Source organism: Dicentrarchus labrax, unplaced genomic scaffold (assembly GCF_905237075.1).
Source record: "Dicentrarchus labrax unplaced genomic scaffold, dlabrax2021, whole genome shotgun sequence".
In the NCBI taxonomy this organism is placed as follows: Eukaryota; Metazoa; Chordata; class Actinopteri; family Moronidae; genus Dicentrarchus; species Dicentrarchus labrax.
Genome location: NW_026136715.1, coordinates 24,874,458 through 24,898,122, shown reverse-complemented (window position 1 = coordinate 24,898,122; position 23,665 = coordinate 24,874,458). Strand labels below are relative to the sequence as shown.

Genomic DNA, 23,665 nt, shown 5'->3' with positions numbered 1-23,665 from the left:
TCGTTGTTGCTGCCAGTGCTGGGTCCAGAAGGGATACATTATTTCTGATTTGGAGTCATTCAACTGCATTCAACTGACATTTTTGGACATCCAGCCAGGCAGGGCATAATACAGGACACATTGGTGGTAGCAGGCTTTAATGGGCATGTGGAGTGTCTTCTGTGTAGCAACGAAAATTGATCGTTAAATAATGACCAGCAGGTCAGCAACTTAAATATAATAGAAAAGGGAATAGAATTATAGTATTTCAGTTTTTATATACGTTCACAAATGAGTGTCATGCTGCAGAAATGCAAGCTGCTCTTAGTCCTGTTGCATAAAGATAGTGTAACAAGCAAAAGAGCCACGTGTGAGATCCTCAAGACATAGACTCATGGACACTCACGAAGGATAGAACGTGGTAGTGCCAGATACATTGTACAATCCTCCTTAAACTAGTCCTGTTGGGCAAGATTCCCAGACATTAAGAAGTCCAACGAATCATCCTCATCCTTTTCCTTTGTAAAATAATACATACAATATTTCAGCTGAACAGGAATTCCAAATTTATGCAGCTTGTCTATCACTCTCATACTCTCAATCTCATGTCACCCCTGGAAGCGGGAAGAATAATTCTCTCTGGCAGTTAGCATTTTTCAGGCTGTCTTCATGAGGTCATCATCATCTGTGACAGCGGTGATTCTTGGCAGCTTGACAGATGAATGTCAGGAGATGCTTTCTACTCCTTTTCACTCAACAAGAACGTTACGCTAGCTATGAGAGACTCCTGTACATTGTGCAATGCATGGCACACATGTGGCAAATACTACATGTTAAATATGATATGCACACATTTCTCTATTTACTGTGTACATTTCTTTCTGCTTCTTTTTTTTTTTTTTGAGCTGTTAGAATAGGAGCAAAATCAGCCAACCTGTTAGCCTGCATTTGGGGTTTTCATGCATTTGGAGGCTTGTGTGAAAAGTGCTGTAGCAGCTGCTGGACAGCTGTATGTTTGTGTGTGTCTGTTTATGCCAGCTTTACATACAGAAAAGGAGAGCGAGAGCCAGGGACACCACACAGTCCATCACAGTCCCTAAGTGTCCCTCAGTCCTGTGTGGAGATCAAAGGACTAAGAAAAAGCCTCTCTCAGGATGTAAAAACCATGTCTTCTATGGATGAAGTGATGATGCTTTTCTCAGCAGATATCCAGTGTGACAGGCAGACAGTAACATGCTTTCTGTGTACCGGTGATGTAGCCCCCACTCCCATGGCTTCTCTGTCACAGCTTGTTCCAGGTCACATGTTTGGTCATCCCTTGGCATGTAACATGATTGCTTCAACTCCATGTGTGGTGACTGGTGTGAAGTTTATTTAGATACACACTGGGTGGCTCACGTCTGGCCACATGTGCTGGTTTGGATATTAGGTAATATCAGAAGTAGTGGTAGTTGTAGGATAATACTTGGGCTGTAACTGAGGGCAGAGAGGTACAGTACTGTATTTGTTCTTTCATTACCATTTAAATTAAATTTAAGCCTAATATAGTATAATATAACATATGCAACTTAAAGCCATTTTTTCAAGTGCATGTCTGAACAAAATAGTATGCACAATAACCCCAACCTCCCCCTTTCCCATTGATTCTCCTGACCACTGAATATTTTAGGTTGTAGCCCTGAGTTGTAGTCTGAGTAGTTTATCCAGATGACATGTTTATTTATTATCAGGGTGGATCTAGAGGGGTGGCATGGGGCCAACATGCTTGGCCACCCAGCTGCAACCCCAATTTGGTGTCAAATGCTGTCAAATTTAACACATTGATTTAGATTAATTAAAAAAATAACGTGTTAAAAATAGAAATTCATTTAATGGTCTGTTATGGCCACATTTTAGACTGAGTGATCGGCCTGAATTCAATGAAAAATCCATGTTTTTTGAAAAAGGTATCGATTTCAAATGCCACCTTTACATTTAGTTGTTTTTGAGTTTAAATATTGTGATTTGGGGGCTTTTTTCCAGCAAAATATATAATGATTGTTTGCGATTAAAGGACCAGTGTGTAGGATTAAGTGGTACCTAGCGGTGTAGTTACATATTGTGAAGGAGAAACTATGCTGGTCGCAAAAAACACTAACGCCCCTATGTACAGCCAGTGTATGGTTTGTCTGTTACTGTAGGAACATGTTGGTTCGACATGGTGGACTCCATGGAGGGCGAACCGCTGTGTCTGTAGATAAAAACAGCTCATTCTAAGGTACCAAAAGGATTCTTGGTCTCAGGTGATTATACACTAATGAAAACATACCTATGAATATCGTATTCCATTTGTGTCAGTAGATCCTCCTAAATGTTACACACTGGACCTTTAAATCATTATATATTTCTAAACCCCATGAATATTTCTCTAGCTCCACACCTGTTTATGATACCAGATAATTTAGTGAATCCCCAGCTTCATTGTTAACTTATCATTTTTGCAAATCTTTTATGAGGAAGCTTGTATTGGAAGGTTTATTAGTGAATAACACTGGATGAAAACATTCATTTGTTTACAAGAAAGCTCCATAGGGAACCTTTAAGGTTTTGGACTCTTGTCTCTCTCTTGGTGGTGTGCTGGAAGGCGAGCATTGCAGTACATTAAAAGACAAACAATATGATGATGAGGTTATAGTGTTTATACGTTCTGACAAGGAGTTCATGATTGGGTTAAGAGTGCCCTTGAAACGAAAGGGGAACAAACAGAGAGGTTAACTGCTTTGGGAGTAATTAGAGAGATAGAGGGAATTACACAGACTGAATAAAATGTATAAGAAATTAGTTTAGTGGTTAGGGGATAAACACAGGGAGAATGTGGAGTAAACTGATTAAAGGAGAAATACGAGTGCCACACTGAGCCAACCTTCCAATTGATAGTTTGTTGTAGCTTCATTATTGCTGGCAGTAGCAGCAAGAACCCATACATCAATATTTACAAATAGTCTGGGCCAGTCATTTTGAAAATATTGTAAATGAAAATGAATCCAGTAGTGATACTGGTAAGAGCACTTTTAGAGATACTAATACTGGTCATTATAATAGGGGCAGCAGTAGAAGTTTAGGATAGACTATTCTATCTATCAGTGCGCTTCAGTGACTGAGTCAAGATTCGTCAAACATACGACCACTGGCGCTAGGCCTTAGGTTTTAGGCATTTTAAAGATACCCCCAAATCCTGATGCAAAAAAGCAGTCTGGTGAAATTGTCAAAGCCTAATACATTTAATTGGCATTTGAAAAACTCAAAACTTTACCAGTCAACTTTTTAATAAATTTTTTTTAGTAACAAATCTTCACACCCAGTATGCATTAATCATTGACTCAAACACGACCCAACCGCCAACTTTATGCATTATATTACCCCAATTGTCAGCACTGAGCGCCCTGCAAGGAGCTGATCATGCTGCTGGGAAGAGCTAGAGCCAGCCTGCTCTCTTAGTAGGAAGATATAGGCTTAAAAAAGCAGATGAATTGTTCTGCATATGTGTATGTTTGAGAGAAAGGAAAAGAGAAGGTAGAAGGTGGACTATTGCACACAATGTTTCTTTAAATTATTAATATCCTATTCAGGACACAGCTTTGTCACTTGACACACCCACCCGAACCTGTAATATTTTCTATTAAGTTGACCCGAACCCGCCCACACATCACTAATACACACACAGTCTGTGCAAATTGGATTTTCTTTCTCACATTCCTCCTTTACGGACATTTGGCTGCAGCCAGGAGAGAGCTGACTGTTCTATTGGCTACATTAGCGGAGGAGCAGGAGGAGGGAACCATTTAAAAGTCTCCTCACAGCATGAGGTCATCAAACTTTACTTCCATCTTTTACCCCACCAATGGTAACAGTAGTAAAGTCGGCGCCAATGCATACAACGCAACAGAACATAACAGGAACAACATACCAGTAATCACATATTAAAGACTGATGCAAGACAGTTCATGTCATATAATAACAAGGTGATCATGAAAATATAAATAAAAAATACTGGGAAAATAGAGTGGAAGGGAAGAGTAGGAGAGTCATAATCTTCATTTTTTTAAAATTACCCAACAAAAACTTTTATCTTATTCCTGCCTGGACTCCTGAATCCCAACTGGCACCATATAACCTATGGTGGAGATGTATAAAGATATAACCTAACAAGATATGACATAACACATTATTCATTTAATTATTTTTTACTTTACGGTAAGGAACAGCTATCAGCAAATTAAAATAAAAAACTAATGGTCAATATTTCTGATTTAGGACACGTGGATGCCTATTCAATAGTGTGTGTGTGTGTGTGTCTGTGTGTGTGTGTGTGAGAGAGAGAGAGAGAGAGAGATGCTGCCCCCTGTTAGTTTGGAGTATGAATTTAACAATTCTTACATCTTTCAACTTAAAAGTGCAATTATAATGAGATGGGCTGCATAATAAAGCCAATGTTTTTCAGTGGACTTACTGCATAAAGGGAGAAGCTTTTTCTTTAAACTTGGTCAGGAGATTTTTAGTGCTCTCTCTTACGACAGCACACATTCTGCATTGTTTGGTTAGAATGAAACATTTGCACACTGAACCTTCGATATTCCCTGAGACGGAGAGTCTTGCCTGAGCCAAAGAAACCATTGGGTAGATTCCCAGGAAAAAAAAAGAGGCCAATACACCCATGCATGGCACTCTGTGAACTTTTCAAATGACAGCTATGACCCCAAGGTTAACCAGAGTTCTGTCAAGAGACTGTACTTGTCACTTCATTAATAGCAGATGGCAGCTTAGCCTGTTGTGTTTCCCTTGAGCTTTTGTGGCTTATGAAATATCTCACAGCTGCTTTACTTTGATGGTATTTTGTGGAGGTATTTGCAAAAAAAAATCCAAATCAATACTCATAAACTTGGTGTTGTTTTTTGCACAATATAATTCAAGCTCACAGCGTTATAAACACATATTGAAAGCAGAGCTCTAACAAGTCTCAGTTGCCTCAAATGCATCTCATGATGAGAAGCAGACCTGCCTAAATACTTGTAAGATCTAGCAGAGGAACAGCATGTCATTATTATTCTGTAGTCAGTGAGCAGTCAAGGCTTGGACAGATACTCCAGAGTCCAGGCCGTTCTTGTATCCAGTGAGCTAGCTGGCGGGTGTGCAGTTGGACACACTGTAGATAAATTCATAAATAATTCTCTCGCTGTAGCTGCCTGCTACAGCTGGCAGGCAGTAGAAGCGAGGGAATCCATTGGCTTTAAAACTACGTCATGGAGGGCTGTGGATTTATGCTAACAGACACTGTCATTGGATGTTACTTCATTTTCATCATTCTTTCTTCCCTCTTTGTCCTTAAATCAATTTTCCATACACGGTCACTTCTTTTTCATCTTCATCGAACCCTCTGCCAGTTGCCTTGCTCCTTCTTCTCCTTCTTTAGCATCAAAGCTAAATAAGTATGTGTCCGTGGTCCTTTGATGGGGCTGTTATTGTGCAGTCTGCTTTATCGTGACACTGAACTGGGACACAGCTGAAATATTCAGGGTCAATGAACAGCAGCTCTGCCTCCTGGCTTTGCCTCGGGCCCCCTGTTTCCAAAAAGTTGATTTGGACACTGCTGTGACACAGGCAGCTGATGAGAATGTGAGGAAATTACTCAAAAAGCTATAAAAACTATATAAGCTATAAAAAAGAATAATTACTTCTAATGAAAATTGCAAAAGCTTTCATTTGTTCTTGCCTTCTTACTGATGAAATTATTCACATCTTGCTGAACTGAATTACAAATCATCAGTAGGATGGCATATTCTACTTTATAGAAATGTGAGCATATGCATTTATTTATGATGTGTGCTTGTGTATGTGTGTTTAAGAAGGAAGAGGATTTGAAAAGGATGTGTGGATATCAAGGCCCAAACACATTGTGGCCGTGCCATACAAATGGACTTAGCTGTCACTGGAGCTGTCAACAGTGGAAACAATGGATATCTCTCAATATACTTTTCTACAGCACAGGTTCTAGTTTTTCTCTGTTTGAGATTTAGGCTGACAGACGTTGTACCCACAGAACAAAACCAATTCTTTTTTGAAAGAGGAGAGAGAGATTTTATTTTGAAAGCAAAAGAGTTCAATGACAAACTGTGGGCTGGTGACATGAAAGTTCTTTACTGAAAGAAATTAAGACATTATCTTTTAATGAGAGCTGGACTACTTGCAATTTTTTTTAAATAATCCAGAATCCTATCCTAGTGACTGTCCTCTTGAGGAAAACAACAGCATTGGTTGTTTGTTCAAATGCCTAAAGCTATGTTTGCTAAGATCAAGTACGTTTGACTTGAACTACTTAAAATTAATTTAAGCTCAAAGGTCCCCCTACTAGCTTTCCTTAGCCTTCAACCACATCTCACAGTCGTCATTTAGTGAGCTGGGATGAGATAAAACGTTCAGTTGTTAAACCAGGTGTAAGACAATGCAGTGCCTTGAAAGTGTAGTAATTACGGCTGTCACTTTTTCAAAAAATCAACTTCAAACGAATTTCGAAGGACACGCAATTTGCTTGAATAAATATGAAAAAATGATCTATAAATGTATTTATTGGTCTATTAATTAGTTCATTTAAAGGTTACATATATGAAAATGAAAACATTAATATAGCAGGAACAACTATTTGCTATGTAAAGATACAGTGGAATAATGGTGTCCTGAGCAGCGAATGGCATTACACTGTGTTGCTATCGCAGCCTCTCTGTGGTTTGTTCACGTAGCCTGTCTGCTCCGTGAGCGACTGCGACTGCTGTTTTTCCTCATCTACATCTATGAATTAGGGTTATATTTTGACCAAGTCAGAGTTTGTGATTGTTGGAACAGTGGAAAGACTAACAAAGACAGTTTTGGTGAGTTTTATTTTGTGTCCTTTAACTTTGAATGAAGTTATGATGTTACATTGATACGTGACTTTGGTGGTGTGCAATATTACATCTGTTTCTGGTTCAGCAAAATGTCTGTCTCTGTAGGGACCCTTTCCTGAATGTTTTCAGACACTTACTATAACAACTGAAGTGGACATACTTTAACGGGGGAATTTGGAAAGATTAACATTAGCTTACCTGTCGTGGCCATTTGCAGTCAGTTTCACAAATATTTTCACATTTTGTATTTGTTCCATTGTGTTGGTGGGAAATGCTGTGCTCCAGTGCAGTCCAATCCAGTGAATTCCGCATATATAACCTTTAAGAAATCAGTTTTCTACTTAATTCTCTGACATTGTTTCTTTGTCTGCTGTAGGATCTCAAGGTATGTTTAGGTTGGTCTAAAGTCCCAGGCCAATTTTTATGTCCAGTCCAGCCCTGCATATGATATATGGTTTCAAATATAAGAAGACTGTTGAAGGTTAATTTCAGGATAATTTTTATCTTGTGAAAACCCATCCAATATATGGATATTACTGTGACATATAAAAAGTTTAATTAAAATGTGTTGGCCACATTCCAACATCACTTCTGTCAAAGGCTGTCTTTCCTCCCCTTCTCTCATCTTTCTTTCAACCCTCTTATTTCATCCTCATATGTTATTTCTTCTTCTTCTCTCTCACCCCTCCTCCTCCTCCTCCTCCTCCTCCCCATCCTACTCCTCTTCCCTCCATGTCCTTTAAACCCATCTTGTGATTCTGGAAAGTATAATGAAGCAGCAGCCTAGCCTGGCCCTTTTGTCCCCTGACTGTCACAGATTTGCCCCTCATTTTTTTCTCTCACTCCCAATCTGTTCTGAGTCTACTCTATAGAGATCCACTCTTTACACTCTTTTTGTTCAATTTATCCCTGTTTTGTTGTTGGTTCAGTGAATTGTTCTTTACTGCATTCAACTCTCAAGACTTCAAATTTAATGTTTAAATGAGAGAGAATAAAAAAAATTACCAATACAAGCTTCAACCTTAAATACAAAGTAGAAAAGAAAAGACGTCATGGGGGGATGCCTACAGATGTGCACATTATTCCTCTGATTTGGAACAATCCATTCTAAAAAAACATATAAATAAATTCTAATAATTTTAAAAGCTGAATTCAGATTTGTCTGGTTTTGTCTGTTTGTACATGGCGGCTGTGGCTCAGAGGCAGAGCGGGTCGTTCCTTAATCGGAAGGTTGTGGGTTCGATCCCTGGCTCCTGGTGCAACATGTCGAAGTATCCTTGAGCAAGATACTGAACCCCAAATTGCTCCCGATGCCATGCATCGGTGTGTGAATGTGAATGAATGCGTTAGTTTCTGTTCGATAGACTTTGCCATCACTGAGTGAATGTGTGTGAAAGGGTGAATGTCTCACGTAGTGTAAAAGCGCTTTGAGTGGTCGGAAGACTAGAAAGGCGCTAAACAAGTACAGGTCCATTTACCAAAGTGCACACAAGAGCATGCACTCGACACAAACACATTTCCGCTCTCATTCCTCTTTTTCACAGCAGCTATTTTGACTCAGAACAGTAGGGTAAACACAGACGTTGCCATTTAGTGTAGCAGAGCCTTTTAGCAGGGAGCAGTTTGACCTGAATGGAACAGAACCTTAATTAGTATCATTGGTAACACCTGTGTTTACATGGAGTTTTATATCTAGGTTCAGGAACAAAGACCACGCCCCAAACTCACCTCATTTCTGCTAAAAACATACTTAAGCACACCTCATCCGTTCACTCCCTCCTTGTCCCATTTTCTATATGACTTGCCTCAGAAACAATTCAAAAACGTGAATTTATGGATAACGAACTCATCCTAAATCTGTCAGACAGCGAAATATTCGATGAAATCCCAGATCCACATCTCCTTCACCTACCATCCCTACTCGTCAGCCATCCCACCCCTGCTCAAACATCCACGCTGTCAGGCGCTCCCAGCCTCCGTCCACAGATGGCTGCAACACATCGGGCCTTCGGCCCCCCACCGCTCCAGGGGAAGATCTCGTGTCTGGCGTCCGACCAACACTCCTTCCTCCAGCCGCTCTGGGCAAAGCCTCTGCGACCTGGCCCCACCTCGCCATCTCGCCGATCGTCCCTCGGCTCCAAACATATCTGAGTGGATGGTCGTTTGCCTGAAGCGCGCCCTTACCCAGAGAAACATCGCACAGACAATAAGGCGAAACTTTTCCAACTCTTCATGGACTCTCAGCAGAGCAGCATCCCACCTCGCAGAACTCCATGGACACTTCCGAGTTCCCAGTGTCACGCCCCCAGCACCCCACAGCCCAGCCTCGCCAGGTCGTATTAAACCCAGCACCTGCCTTTCCCACTTCTCATACATCTTCTCCCTTACCCCACACTTCTCAAACAACCCCAGCACATGCATCCCTCCATTCCAGCATCCTTTCCTCTTCTATCATTCCTAATTTCCCTGTCCAATCTTCTTTGGCTACCTGCCCCTCCCATTCCAACTCCGATTGCCTCAGCCGCACAGAGCGTGCCCACAACAACGGCACACGGCAACACCATCAGCCAAAACCCATACATTCCTTCTGTCTCTGTCCCAGCATCCTTTCTCCTTCCCTCATTCCTAACTTCCCTGTCCAACCTTCTTTGGCTACCTTCGCCCCTCCCATTCCTACTCTGATTGCCTCTTGTCTCATCCCCCCATGGTGCCCCAGTCCCAAGCATCAATAGCCTAATCCCTAGCTCAGATCTTTCAATGCATTACGCAACAATCGACCACGCCATCTCCCTCATCAGTATAGCTGGCCAAGGAGCCTGGTTTGCCAAAGCAGACATCACCAGTGCATTCAAAGTCCTTCCCATCCACCCAGACTACTGGCATCTCTTCGGCATTCAGTGGAAGGGCGCATACTACTTTGCCATGCGCCTGACCTTTGGGTGCAGAAGCAGCCTGAAAATATTCGACTCATTATCTGAAGCACTCTGCTGGATCTTGCTAAACAAGCACAAACTCCCATACATCATCCATCTTCTAGATGACTTCCTCACAGTCACGCCATCCTCGTCTCCCCCATCACACAGTCTACATACCCTGATCTCCACTTTCAATGAGCTTGGAGTCCCTCTCTCCACGGAGAAAACGGAGGGCCCGAGCCCATCCCTGGAATTTCCTGGCATTACTCTTGATTCCGTTTCACTCCAAGCATCCTTGCCCACCGAAAAAGTACACAGAATTTCCTTACTCATTTCAAACTTCCTCCTCTCTCTCGCTGCTCGGCCACCTTAACTACGCCATCCGCATCATCCCCCAAGGCCGATCCTTCTTGTCACACCTGCTTTCCATAGCCTCCTCCATCCCATCTCTCCACGACAATGTCACACTGGACAAAGCATGTAAAATGGAGCTAAAATTATGGCACCAGTTCCTCTCATCATGGAATGGCATCTCATTCTTTTACAACGCACACATCACTTTGCTAGAAGACATCCAGCTATTCACAGACGCAGCTCCTTCTGTCGGCTTCGGCGGCTACTTCAGTGGCAGGTGGTTTTCAGCCAAATGGCCGTCCGAATTTTCATCTCTCTCCTCTTCCTCCGCTATCTACGAAATGTACCCAGTCATCATCGCAGCTATTCTTTGGGGCTACAAATGGTCCAAGAAAATCATCACTATCCACTCCAACAACAGCGCCGTCGTAGACATCATCAACAAGGGACGTTCACACTGCCTAGACATAATGCAGTTCATAAGGAAGCTCACCTTAGTTTCGGCCCAACAACAATTCATTATCCGAGCCTCTCACATCCCCGGCCATAATAACACACTAACACTAACACTAAATCTTCCACCATTCAAGCCTACATAAGCAGCATTAACTTTTTCATAAAACTATCCTCCGGAGCACCATTCCAAGCCACTTCTCATTCTCATATCAGCATGTTAATCAAAGGTCTCCGCAAGACAGAAGCACATCCTTCACCAAAATGCTTGCCCTTAACTTCAGACCTACTCACCCGCTGCATCAGAACCCTCCGTGAAGGCTATTCATCCCTGTACATTGATAAGGTCCTGGAATCCATGTTCCTACTGCCTTTCTTTGGTTTTCTGCGCTGCTCCGAATTCACAGCTTCTACTCTCAAATATGATCCTTCTCGCCATGCTTCCATGTCCGACATTACCTTTTATTCCAACCACACCCTTATTTACCATCTTAAACGCAGCAAGACCAACCAGTCCAGTCTACCTCAACCAATCTACTTCTTCCGCCTAGACTCTTATTTAAGTCCTTTTCAACCAATACTAGAATACACCAACTCCTGGTTAGCCAGCGGAGCTTCCCCCCAGGACCCTCTGTTCATCACAGAGACCGGTACAATAGCCACACGGAACTGGTTCACAGGTGTTATACAATAACAATAGCCTTGTTCTTTTGTGTGTGTGTCCCAGTAAGCCGTGACAGTAAGTGTGTTTCTATCCACCTGTTTTTATGTGCATTTTCTATTTGCACTTTAAAAACCTGCGTAAACACAAGAAATTGTAAAAAATAAATAAATAAAAATAAAAAGTTGATTCATCGCAAGTTTACACTTGGCTAAGGTGAAGAAGTTGCTGCATCAATGAAAACAAAATGCAGCAAAGTGCAACGCAGGTTTATTTATTAATCATGATGCACATTAGGCATGTGACTTAAACATACCTCAAATGAATACATGAAGCAAACACACACGTCATATTTCCATCGTAGTTTCCACATGATTTTTGTTCGTTTGAGGCTTGAGTGGAGCTCTTTTTATTTTGTCCTCACGTTAAGACCCCTTCTTCTGTAATGGAGAATAGGCATCACCAACTTTGTATCTTGATGCACTAAACTCCTAATTGAGGATGTCACGATACCAGAAATGTAGTAGTAGATACCAATACCAGGGAAATTCCACGATTCTCGATACCACGGTAAAAATGTCCCAGTCAAGTGTTTTTTTGCCCCATCCCCATTTATTATCTGCTGATACTGAGTCCTGATCCAATACATTCATTTTCCTGATTTGATATATATATATTTTATATTAAGTAACTATTAAACAAAGTAGGCTATAAAATACCCTAACAAACTCTCTCTAATCTGTTTTGATCTTGTCGGTCTTGTCGCTGTCTAGAGGGAATTTCTCTCTTTCTCCAAGTGTCCTGCAGTGATTGTTGCTTCAGTGCAGCAATGGCCACCAAGTCACCTGAATGAACTGGATTCTGCTGAGTGTTTATTTTCCTTGTCTGTACATCTTTTGTGTGGATTACATTAATATATTACTCGTATTTGCTATTTTTCTGTTGCACTTAAAGTGGCGTTGTGAGAGTGCCCTCTGCCACTCTCTGTCTCGCCTCTGACCCACCCGCTGTGGAACACCTTTGCGGGTGGGTCTGAGCTCCTGCGCACACACACACACACACACACACACACACACACACACACACACACACACACACACACACACAAGCACAGCAACACAGTCCACAGTTGAAGACAGAGCACTGTGCATGGAAAGCTGCACTTGTCGCCGTCCTCAACATGTTCTTCTTTCTGTCACATTTAATGGCCGACTACAGTATTTGTAGGCATATATGCTGCGCCGACAGGTCCAGGAGAATTGCATCCTTGGTATCTACAGTACTAAGTGCTTAGTAAAAACAAGTACCATGGCATTACAGTGGCATTAATTCACTTTTTTTTTTACAGGTTTTTTGTAGATTTTTAAAAAAAATGAGATTGCACACATGCATGATACCAGGACCTTGAAACTGAAGCAGCTAAATGGCATTCAGCCATTATTTTGTGTTGTCTGTTTCTGATGTCACATGTCAAAATGTCACTGTAAAAAAGATCTATTCTGCTGATTGACAGTAGTTAGCAGTATTGCGCCAAGAAACCTAGGAATGTGCCAGGAAAGACGAGGGAAGAAGCAAAACCTACAGTTAGCAGTAAGCTCGTATGAATTTAAAACAATGCAGGATTTCTAATTTTTTGTTCAATGTGTGAAGCACTATGTGTTACATTTTGCTTGTATGAAAAGTGCTATACAGATAAAGTCTCACTGATTGATTGATTGTAGATAACAGCCCATATGTGGTATTAATGGTGTGACACAGGATCCACAGGATTTAGGTGCCTGATTTGGACTGGGTGGATTTTGTTTTTTTGAGTCAAATGTGAATGTTAAAAAGGAAAGGTAATGAATGATTCGAATAAAACAGACATCACGGTGTCAAAAAGGCGCCCATTTCAGAAATGATATTAGAAAGTAAGTACAGGACAGCAAATATAAGCTTTTTTTGCAAATTGGACAATCTACATGCTGGGCTGTCACCTATCACAATAACAGCTCATTGCTATGAATGACATCTGCTTGGCAATTCTATTATTAATGTTGTGCTACAATTACCCTCCTTCTCAATCGTTCTCTCCGTCTCACTCTCCTTTCGCTCTCAGTGGGATTCCGGGGAAGAAGTGTGGAGCCATTATCTTTACTGCAGAGGAGCTCAGTAACTGCAGGGTCAGTACACACACACACACACACACACACACACACACACACACGCACACAACCTGTGTTTTGCTGGAATATTTTCATATTGTCTGCATTTTTTATTTGCCCTGATGCTGTTGTTGTAATAACTTGCAATCCTCTCAACCCGCGCACACAATCACTCCCACACAGCCATGCAAAGAAAACATTTAATGATGGGACAATCTTTCAAAAAATAACAGATCATCTAACAAATGTCCACAAGTTTAAATCTGTAAAGGACTTCACTAGAGCGCCTACTCTCAAGTTCATTCTTCCAGTGTTCAGCGCTAATAAACACTTGATGGTGTGTTTCCCCAGACATCCATACAGTTCTCTAAATGTCTTTAAAATCAGCTCTCAAGATGGTTTCCTGCTATGAACTAAGTGATTGTTCTCTTCCAAATCTGCCATCCCCCTGCCATAATAATTTATTAATACCAACCAGGCAGTCAGATACACAGAATTTCCATGTGTGTGTGTGTGTGTGTGTGTGTGTGTGTGTTGGCTCCAGAGACCATTATGTGAACAGGCCTATCTTGGTTGTGTTTACCATCGTTACTCTGGGAGGTTCTGCTCTTGACAAGTACCAAATGCTCTTTGGAAAATTTTGATAAGCGTGTTGCATGTGTGTGTGTGTGTGTGTGTGTGTGTGTGTGTAGGCTGACGACGCCTATTTGTAAGTAACAAGCTTAGGTATCCCATGATGCCTTCCTACTGGAGGCAATGACTAAAAGGCCTCATTAAAGTCTATCTATCTATCTATCTATCTATCTATCTATCTATCTATCTGTCTATCTATCTATAGCTATCCATCCATCATTCCATCCATTCATCCATCCATCCATTCATCCATCCACTCTTGTAGCAGGAATAACATTGTCTCTCATTAACTGCTGTATCCATTCATTCATATGTATGAAGCCAATCCCTCTGCCTCTCTGACTATATTACAGACAGCCCATAATAAAATCAGTTTTCTCCCACTTATAATGTTTGTAATTTAAATGAAACACTGGATTGCAATCACTGTAATCTGTGTTTGCATCGGTTATTAAGCCGTTCAGTCTGCTTGTGTTGGGGATTCTGATTTGCATTGCCATTATGCATGAGTTTTTACACTGAGGGACTGCTCTGTTGCAAGATTGTCACGCCTGGGTCACACAAAAATGAAATGAGTTCTCAGAGACAACATGTTACTGACCTAGAAATGAAATTGCGTCAGAATGATTATATTGACATCCAACTAAGAAACTGTCTTGTCTTCCCTCTCAGGATATTGCTACCATGCAGTTATGTGCCAACAAGCTGGACAAGAAAGACTTTTTTGGCAAGTCGGACCCCTTCTTGGTTTTCTATCGGAGTAATGAGGACGGAACGTGAGTTGGCGCATTCAGGGTGGACTCTGTTCACCTCTGTCTGTAACCTTTTGCCACCCATTGTTATGCTCAGGTGACGAGAGCAATATGTTGAACTTTCATGGACTGCTAGAAAGGGATGTAAAGGAATTTGAATAAATTATTCAAATATGAACAGATTCCATGTTCCGCAGGTGTTATTTTACCTCATTATCTGACACTGAAGTCAGGGACCGTGTATGCAAAATGGCCAAGAGAGTGTTTCAATACTTTTTCAAAGGCACTTTACACCAGATTTACTTTCATGCAGGCCTCCTTCCATTGTACACAAACCTCAAGTTGTAAGAAAACAAGATTCATGCAATATGGCTAAATGTGATCCTGACTTATAATTTCTTATTGTTCTCTTTCCGCTATTCATTTACAGTCACTTAGCTTTTGTATTGACTCTTTTAAAGATAGGGTTCAAATAAAAAATAAAAATTGTGTTGTTTCCTCACCTTCAAAGCGGTTTGGCAGTCCAGCAATGTAATTCATACTTCATATACTACTTCAACCTTCATGTCCAAATGCCTGAAGAACGGCTTGTGCATGATTTTATGATGAAATGTAACTCACAGGAGTATGTTTAGGTACAGGGATTGCAGCCACTTATCCCCAAGTGGGCAAAATGTTCCATTTAGGTACTGCTGAACACAGTCATTGGTATTTCAGCTCCAGCAGCTGCGCTTGTACTGGACAAAGAAATGAAAGTGTTTCATGAGCATTTTGACAGTGAAGACTACATATGTCCATGCAAATAATCATCTGCTTTTTCGTATGAATTGATTCTGAATCACATGACACCACCCTCTGAGGTTCATCTCAACCTTTAAGATAATTACCTCATTCAACTGCTGTGCCTCAGAGAGATGTTTGTAGCAATAAAACTCAATCTGCAATTCTGTCATGTCCCCCAGATATACTTAAGCAGATATGAAAAACCTGTAAATCTTTTTGTAGCATTGCAGTGCTATCTGTGGATAATAGATGTGGGGCTATCTCCACAGGTACAATGTGAGCAGTATAAATGTGCTTTCCCTTTAATGGCCTCATGTTTCGCTGGCAGGTTCACCATCTGCCATAAGACAGAGGTGATCAAGAACACACTGAATCCGGTATGGCAGCCCTTCACCATCCCTGTTAGAGCTCTCTGCAATGGCGACTATGACAGGTCAGAAAAATGTTTGCACAACTCCATTATACATCCAAATGGAGAGTGAAAAAAATGTCATTGTAAGGTATTTAATTACTGTTTAGACACTGAAGTAACTTGCATGAAACAAACACCATAAATCTCAACAGGCCAGCAGTATTTCATGAGCTACATGAATTCCTCTACCCTGGATTGCACACATACCTTTCTATGATTAAATGAAGTAGGGAAACTTAAGGCACAGGCAGAGTCTTATGTGAATGACATCACCTGTTGCTGGGGCGGTCAGAATAATGCCAGCAGTCGGTCATGGTGTACCAGGGACCAGCACTGGTGTTATTGAGACTGACTCAGCTTTCACACAGCACTCTGTTATACATTCAAAGTCAGATTGGGATGTGCTGGGCGGCTGTGATAGCCACTTGCTGCCAGGTACACACCGCACACAGTATGCATACAGAAGTGCATGCAGTGCCACTTCTGCAAAAATAGGACCTGTCATCCTCTACTTATCATTGTGGTATATGTTTTATATGTTTTTCTGACTTAATCTAAATATTAAACCTTTAGAAAAACATATTTTTTGCTTGTTTCCTCATAAGATTACTAAAAGTAATAATTATACCCCAAAGAGTTGCATTTCTTAAAGGGTAGGGACTGTCATAAAATCCATTCCACTCAGTACTCAACTTGTCTAGTTGTGGCATTCAGCCCCATGGCATTTCATTCACATATATAATTTATAAAAAAAAAAGAAAAAAGATCAGACAGAACATGAGGAACCTTTTTATCCCCATCACCAGCAGGTTTTAATGAATAAACATTTGTGTGGTGTGACGTCAATTGACTGCAAGTTGGAGATGTTTGTCAATCACTTGATTGACTGGAGAAAAGAACTGGAGTTCTTGCTGTCAATCCACAATCCATTGACAGTATATATAATGGACAGAGATTCCGGGTCTGTAAAGTGAAGCCAACGCGGGAGTGTCTTAAACCTGGCCAGCAGGGGGCAGCTCCATTCGCTGCAATAAAAACCGATACCACGCAGCCTTACGGAGAAATGAACTGACTTCTCACTTGATTTATGAGCTCAGTAAACAGTTTCCTCAAATCAGTTTATGATCTCAATCTTCAAGTCTTCTTCCATACAGCATGATGTTCATTTAGTAAAATGATGGTCCCATTTAGAGTAAAATAGATGATAAAGCAGGGTATGCTTTTGGCCATGGCTCATCAGCAAACGTTACGTAAATTGGCAACTTACGACTTTCTCCAACAATTTATGTGACTTTGTGCCAAATAGTACTTTGATTATCTTTGTAACTGTACTATTGGAGCCATGGGGCATTAAGACCAGAACCTGGAACCTAGTCTTTCCCACATCACCTTCACCTACAGTCTTCACTGTAAAGCACTAATGCAAATCCCACACTAGCTATGCTAAGGACTTTTAAAGACCTGTGACCTTTTAAACAAATTAAGTTTCATTCAAGTAAAATTTACATATACAGTATATCTGCTTCTTCACCTGTGGCTGGAATTGTATATTTGTGGTATTTCATGCATATTTAAAATCTTTTATTAAATTTTCTCTTCTTGATGAATAGTTAATGAAGCTCACTGGCTTGAAACTAGTGTGAGCATAGATGGGCCTTTAGCTCACAGAACGACCTGTACCTGCTGTGACAATAATCCTCTTCTCCCCGACACTATTGAATCAGTAAATGTGTAATTGCTCTCTTCCCTGTGTGATGGAGTGAATTTTTTTTGTTTAATTAAATAGAACTTCGGGCTTTCATCTTATTGACAGGAGACGATCCGGCAAAGAGCAGATCTCAGAAATAAAATATTCTCTGTCTGTTTCAGGACTGTGAAGGTAGATGTCTATGACTGGGATCGAGATGGAAGGTAAAATCATCCGTGGAAAACCACTCACTATAGACTGTAGTCTCTCAAATGTCAGAAGAAAATTAAACATCTTGTGTACATTCTGTGAGTGAATATTTGAAGGTGTGTGACAAAGCAACTAATTATGCAGCACGGAGAGACATCGTTCAGAAACTGGGCGATTGACAGAAACAAAGATGGAGAAAGATTTTAACACAGACAAAGACTTGACCACTTATCTCATATTCTACAATTTGGTGTTCATGCTTGCCTCTCTGTGTGGGTGTTGTTTGTCTGCAGCCATGACTTCATTGGCGAGTTCACCACCAGCTACAGAGAGCTGTCTCGGGGGCAGAACCAGTTCAATGTCTATGAGGTGAGACATGACACGGGGGCGGTTTGTTGTTTCTCACAGCTTTTGTCTCATGAAGACCTTGCAACTCCAATTTAGGTGATTTTGATATTTGAACTTCAGCTGGCTGGCTCTCCAACGGCTGATGAATTTGTACAACCTTTGCAAGAGCTTGTACAAGCTTGTTGAAAGTGAAATAATAACATACAGGTAATAAAAAATGATGCCCTCAAAGTGAAAAGGCTGAAAACATTTGGTGATGTTATTCCTTTCCCCTGACATCAATATAATGCAACCTCTAAAGTAATGGATGGTTTCACAAACGGATTGATAAATAAACACACGGATGGCTGTTCCTGCATTGTTCAGTTTTTTATGTTTTTGTTACTATTTTGATGCCATTTTAAGAAAGAGAATAAAACTGTTTTTTGGACACATCTGTCATACACTCCACCTCTTCAGGTGCCTGTCACCCACAATTTTTTTTCAGTAGGGGGAGCAGCAGACCCTGAAGGACACATCATTCTATTGAATTTGCATTCCACACTGAGCGCTAGGCTAGTTAGCTTTGCTTGCCGACGTTAGCACTGATTTACTTAGTATTCAGGTAGCTCCCACACGTTTGTGTTGTGTTTGTGCTGCATTACAGAGAGGAGGGGGTTAACTTTAATTTTTTCAGTTAACATAATGACGAGTCATAAAGAGAGTTCTATAATCACAGATGGACTGTCAATTGGAAACAAATACTCACACAGGGGGGTGCTGTCTCAGCAGAAGAAGACATAAAATCCTAAAATGTGTTCTTTTTTTTAATCCTTAGTGTCCTACACCATTCTACGGTGCCCAGCCCATGGGCTTACAAAACACTAATGTAACATTTGCCAAGATGGCCACATGACAAATCATAATGCACCGTTCCACAAATTACAAAATAATAATAAAAATAATAATACATTTTATTTAAAAAGCGCTTTTCTGAACACTCAAAGACACTGTACAATATAATATGAAAAGAATACAAGAACATCAATCAGTAAACAAAACATTTCACAAGACTTACAGACCAAAATCTCTATTAATGTTGGATACAGTGCTCTGTGTCTTAATTGCCATGCCTTTTCTATAAAGAGCCATTTCACCTTCAGACAACCAAAACAAATCAGGGTTCTTCAATTGGATTTTTTCAAACAGATTGTTCCTCAAGTCATTGTACACAGGGCAGTGAAAATGAAAATGAAATTCATCCTTAATAACACCAAGACACCTTATATGTGCCTAATTCTGTTGCCAGTGGTAAGGTACCAGTTCTTACCTGAGCACACAGGAACCTCTGCCCTCTCCCTAAATTAAATATTATATATGACTCTTCCTTGATTTTAAAATGGTTTGGTTTATGCCAAATTTCCTCTTTCCACTATTCCTTATGGATACAGTTTTTGTTGAATGATATTTATATTACACTGCGAATTGTTCCTAAATATCCCATGTCTCCTTCAATAGCTGTCTTAGCAGTATATTTGTGTACCCCTAGAAAGCATCTCAACTCTGGATAGCGTCTATGTGAGGGCTATCCTTAAAACCCCATACTACAGCAGCATAGAATAAAACTGAGCCCACCGTTGCATCATGGAGTTTAGAGAATGTTAAAAAACCAAGGTCAGGTGTAAGTGGTAAATGTAATGTACCATTTGCAATGTAATATACGCTTGATTCTCACCCACTCAACAAAGGAATACTTTTTTCAAAGCCACTGGTTCTCAAACTATGGTACGTCTATCACTGGCTGTACGCAAGCTGCCTTTAGTGGTACGCAGAGGAATCTCTGAAATATTTAAAAAATAAATTAAAAAAAACTATGAGATTGATTAAACTAAGTTTTGCATTTCTAGTAGTATTTTGTTTCAATATCAGCTGGCTTTGTAGTCATGTTCATGCATGCTGCTCTTGCATATGTCCTTGATTAGTTATGAACTAAAATGTAAGCCAGTAGTACCCCTTTTCCACCAGATAAGATCTGGTTCTTGAGCCGGTTCTGTTCAGGATTCAACAACAGTCAATAATAAATAGTCTTTTAATTGAAATGTCTGCCTCCTGCGTAAATATCCGTCGCTGAATATGGTTGGCCTACACTACTGTATTTTAATATTTGTCATAATTCTGGTATTTGAAAATATTTTCTGAGGTGGTACATGGTGTAAAATATTTGAGAAACTGTGTTCTATGCAAACCAGTTAATAATACTACTGCAACATAATAAATAAAGACATAAAGAAGTCTCTAATAATCATCTCTTCTACAAGAGAATGAGAAAATGTACCTGTCGGATCCGTAATGACGATGGATGGATGAATGGTTTAATTTCTTCACCTCTCAGAGTCCCTTTTTATCTTCCCTACTCTATATACACGCAGTTAAACAAAATATCAGTTTCAATTCATGGGCTGCCAGTATTATCAAGAATCTGTTGAATTATTCATGTTCATTATTAAACATCATTCCAGGGTATGAAGTGGTTTTACAAGTACCCACTCATACACTAACTTACCCCCCCCGGCAGGTTTTAAATCCCAAGAAGAAAGGGAAGAAGAAGAAATACATCAATTCTGGAACTGTGAGTACAGCCACCATGTCATTTTCTCTGTTTTGGTATTTTATGTTATCTAATATATTTATATTGGTATCATCACCTCTTACATCTGCTTCTCTCTCACCAACTCCTTTGCTGTCTGGCCACCTGTTTGTCTTTTTCCTTCCCATCTACCTGGGCCCGTTCCTCCTTCTGCTCTGTTTTTCACTCTGTATGTGTGTCGGTATGTGTGTGTGTGTGTGTGTGTGTTCACCAGGTAACTCTGCTGTCCTTCAAAGTGGAGTCCGAGTATACCTTTGTGGATTTCATCCGAGGAGGGTGAGTGGAATAATAATTAGCCTGCTCTCACAGTGAGTGTCAATAGCCACCATTTTAGTTGTGTGTGTCTTTGGTTGTGTGTGTGTGTGTGTGTGTGTGTGTGTGTGTGTGTGTGTGTGTGTGTGTGTGTGTCTGTCTGTGTGTAGTTATCTGAAGATAGTACATTGAATTTCCCAAAAGCTTTTTTTGTGAGCATCACATTGAATTCATCTTGTTTTCGGAGAAGTTTACTTTGGTAAATCTCATTTGCAAATGACTAATTTATTCAGTTCATTCACTTTTAATTACTGGTTCCATTTGTTTTACCTAAATAAACCTTCAAGATGGTGGAGGGAATATTGTCCCGCCATACCAATTAGCCAATGAACCAGTAAACTCATTATATTGCAGTTCATTGTGTTGGTGTGTGTGATGCTCTTTGTTGTTTTCCTCTTTTCCCCTTTGATTCCCATTTTCTTTACAACAGAACACAACTGAACTTCACAGTGGCTATAGACTTCACAGCATCCAATGGTAAGTCACCTTCTGGTGTATTTTGGATGCATGCCTTTGTCTTGGATGTATTTTAATTTACGTTGGTGTGCATGTGTACACAACACTTCATTGGCTCCCTGCCATTGTATCAACTATTTCAAATTTACATCAAACATAAAACAAGACTATCGCAGCTTGCAGAATGCCCATATGAACTGCAAGTCATGGGTCAGTTGTCTTCCATAACCAACAGTAAGAATTATTACTCATTATTAAAAGTCAGTGTCTCAGTTGTTGTTTTTACATTTCTGGTTGTGGACTTTCAAAGACGTGGAAGTTTTAGAGGTGTTTGTATTAGGTGTGTTTTTGAGCTTTAGGCAGCACCAGATTAGCTGTTTCCCTCTGCTTTAGTCTTTCCCTTTCCGCGGCTCAGCTTCATATTTGTGAGACATGAGAGCGGTATCAATCTATTCATCTAACTCTTGGAAAGACAGCAAATAAGCATTTTTCTCAAAAATGTTTAACTATTTCTTTTTTACCAAATAATTTTTTATTTTATTTTGTAGTGTTTATCTCCCAAGCACTAAATAAAGTAGCTAGTAGCTAAATTTAGATCAAATAAAATAAATAGCAAAATAACAAGCATTGGGTGAGTGTCCTAAGGTGCATGGTCAAATACAGTGCTTGAAAGGCCTAAAGTGCATACGTAGGTGGTCACAAAATGCAGGGTGCACTGCGTCGGGTGGTATAGTTTGGATACAGGGCAGACATATTGGAGTTTAGAGTTTTTCGGTTTTCCTCCCCTGGGTGGAGTTGAAGAGCCTCATGACGTGGGGGAGGAACGATCTCCTCAGTCTTTCAGTGGAGCAGGACAGTGACAGCAGCCTGTCGCTGAAGCTGCTCCTCTGCCTGTAGATGGTGCTGTGCAGAGGATGCAGTGGATTGTCCATGAATGACAGGAGGGGATTAATCGCGTATTAACTGTTTTTTTTACATCATCCCTCTCATATTTATACACAAATACTGTATTCAACAACCATGAACACATAATAAAAGAAAAGAAAACATACCTGACAACCACTATTTGGTCAGTTCAGTTGTACAGCCCAGTGTAGCAAGCCCACTCTCCTAACCTTGCTCAATAGACTGGTTGCACAGTAGACAACTCACAGGTGTATTAATGGTAGCTGCATACCACTTAGGGAAAGTCCTGCTATTGTGGGTGATTGTTCACAATCACTGTTATAAGACACTTAATGGAACTGCGCCGTCATTACTGTTAATAAGTCCACCTTTGTTTTTCCAGCTTAGACAAGTCAAAATGTCTGCTGTGCAACCAATCCATTGCTATTTGTCAACTAGACATCAAAGTGTTTTTCATACCGTCAGTTCCAGTGTGAGACGACTACGGCATGGTGTACCACAAGGTAACTGACAGGTGCAACTCATGTTTTGTATTTTTCCAAAGACCTAACGAATTTTGACTCAAACTAGCAGTTACTGTATGCAGATGACAGTACGTTATGCAGTCAGCTGAATATCTTAAAAAAGTTAAGTAATAATTAGTTTTAATTAGATTAGTTTGTATGCAGTTCTGTTACTGATGCAAAATACTAGAAGCTGAAAACAGCTGAAATCAGCTTGAAATCATTCAAGTATTACACTTGTTGAGCTGTTTTTGATGTTCAAATCAGTTGTATTTAACAAAATTCTTCTCTGACAGTGGCTCCAAACAGGAGCAATTAAGAAGAGAAGTGGGATCCAGGAGTACTTCTTTTCCACCAAATTAGATTTGGTTCTTGAACCGGTTCTATTCAGGATTCAACAACAGTCAAAAATCCTGCTGCTTGAGCTGTCCCTTGCTGAATATGGTCAGCCTACGCTACTGTATTTTAACATCTGTCATAATTCTGGTACTTAGAAATCCTACGCATAGGAATGGTTAAGTAATAGTTTTAATTAGATTATATTTTTATGCAGATCTCTTACTGATGCAAAATACTACAAACTGAAATCAGCTTTAAAAAACTACTTTTAAAAT

At 40.3% G+C, this 23,665-nt stretch overlaps 1 protein-coding gene across 1 annotated transcript in view; it reads left to right on the top strand.

The window, feature by feature from the left end:
- Positions 1–23,665, top strand: part of LOC127377739 (copine-9-like) — an 89,330-nt gene that overhangs the window by 45,475 nt on the left and 20,190 nt on the right. Inside the window, exons 7-14 of the mRNA XM_051425887.1 lie at positions 13,378–13,441; positions 14,729–14,832; positions 15,920–16,024; positions 17,873–17,914; positions 18,194–18,269; positions 20,803–20,856; positions 21,089–21,150; positions 21,617–21,663. Coding sequence (XP_051281847.1) covers positions 13,378–13,441; positions 14,729–14,832; positions 15,920–16,024; positions 17,873–17,914; positions 18,194–18,269; positions 20,803–20,856; positions 21,089–21,150; positions 21,617–21,663 — 554 coding nt within the window. The remainder of the gene's footprint in view (positions 1–13,377; positions 13,442–14,728; positions 14,833–15,919; positions 16,025–17,872; positions 17,915–18,193; positions 18,270–20,802; positions 20,857–21,088; positions 21,151–21,616; positions 21,664–23,665) is intronic.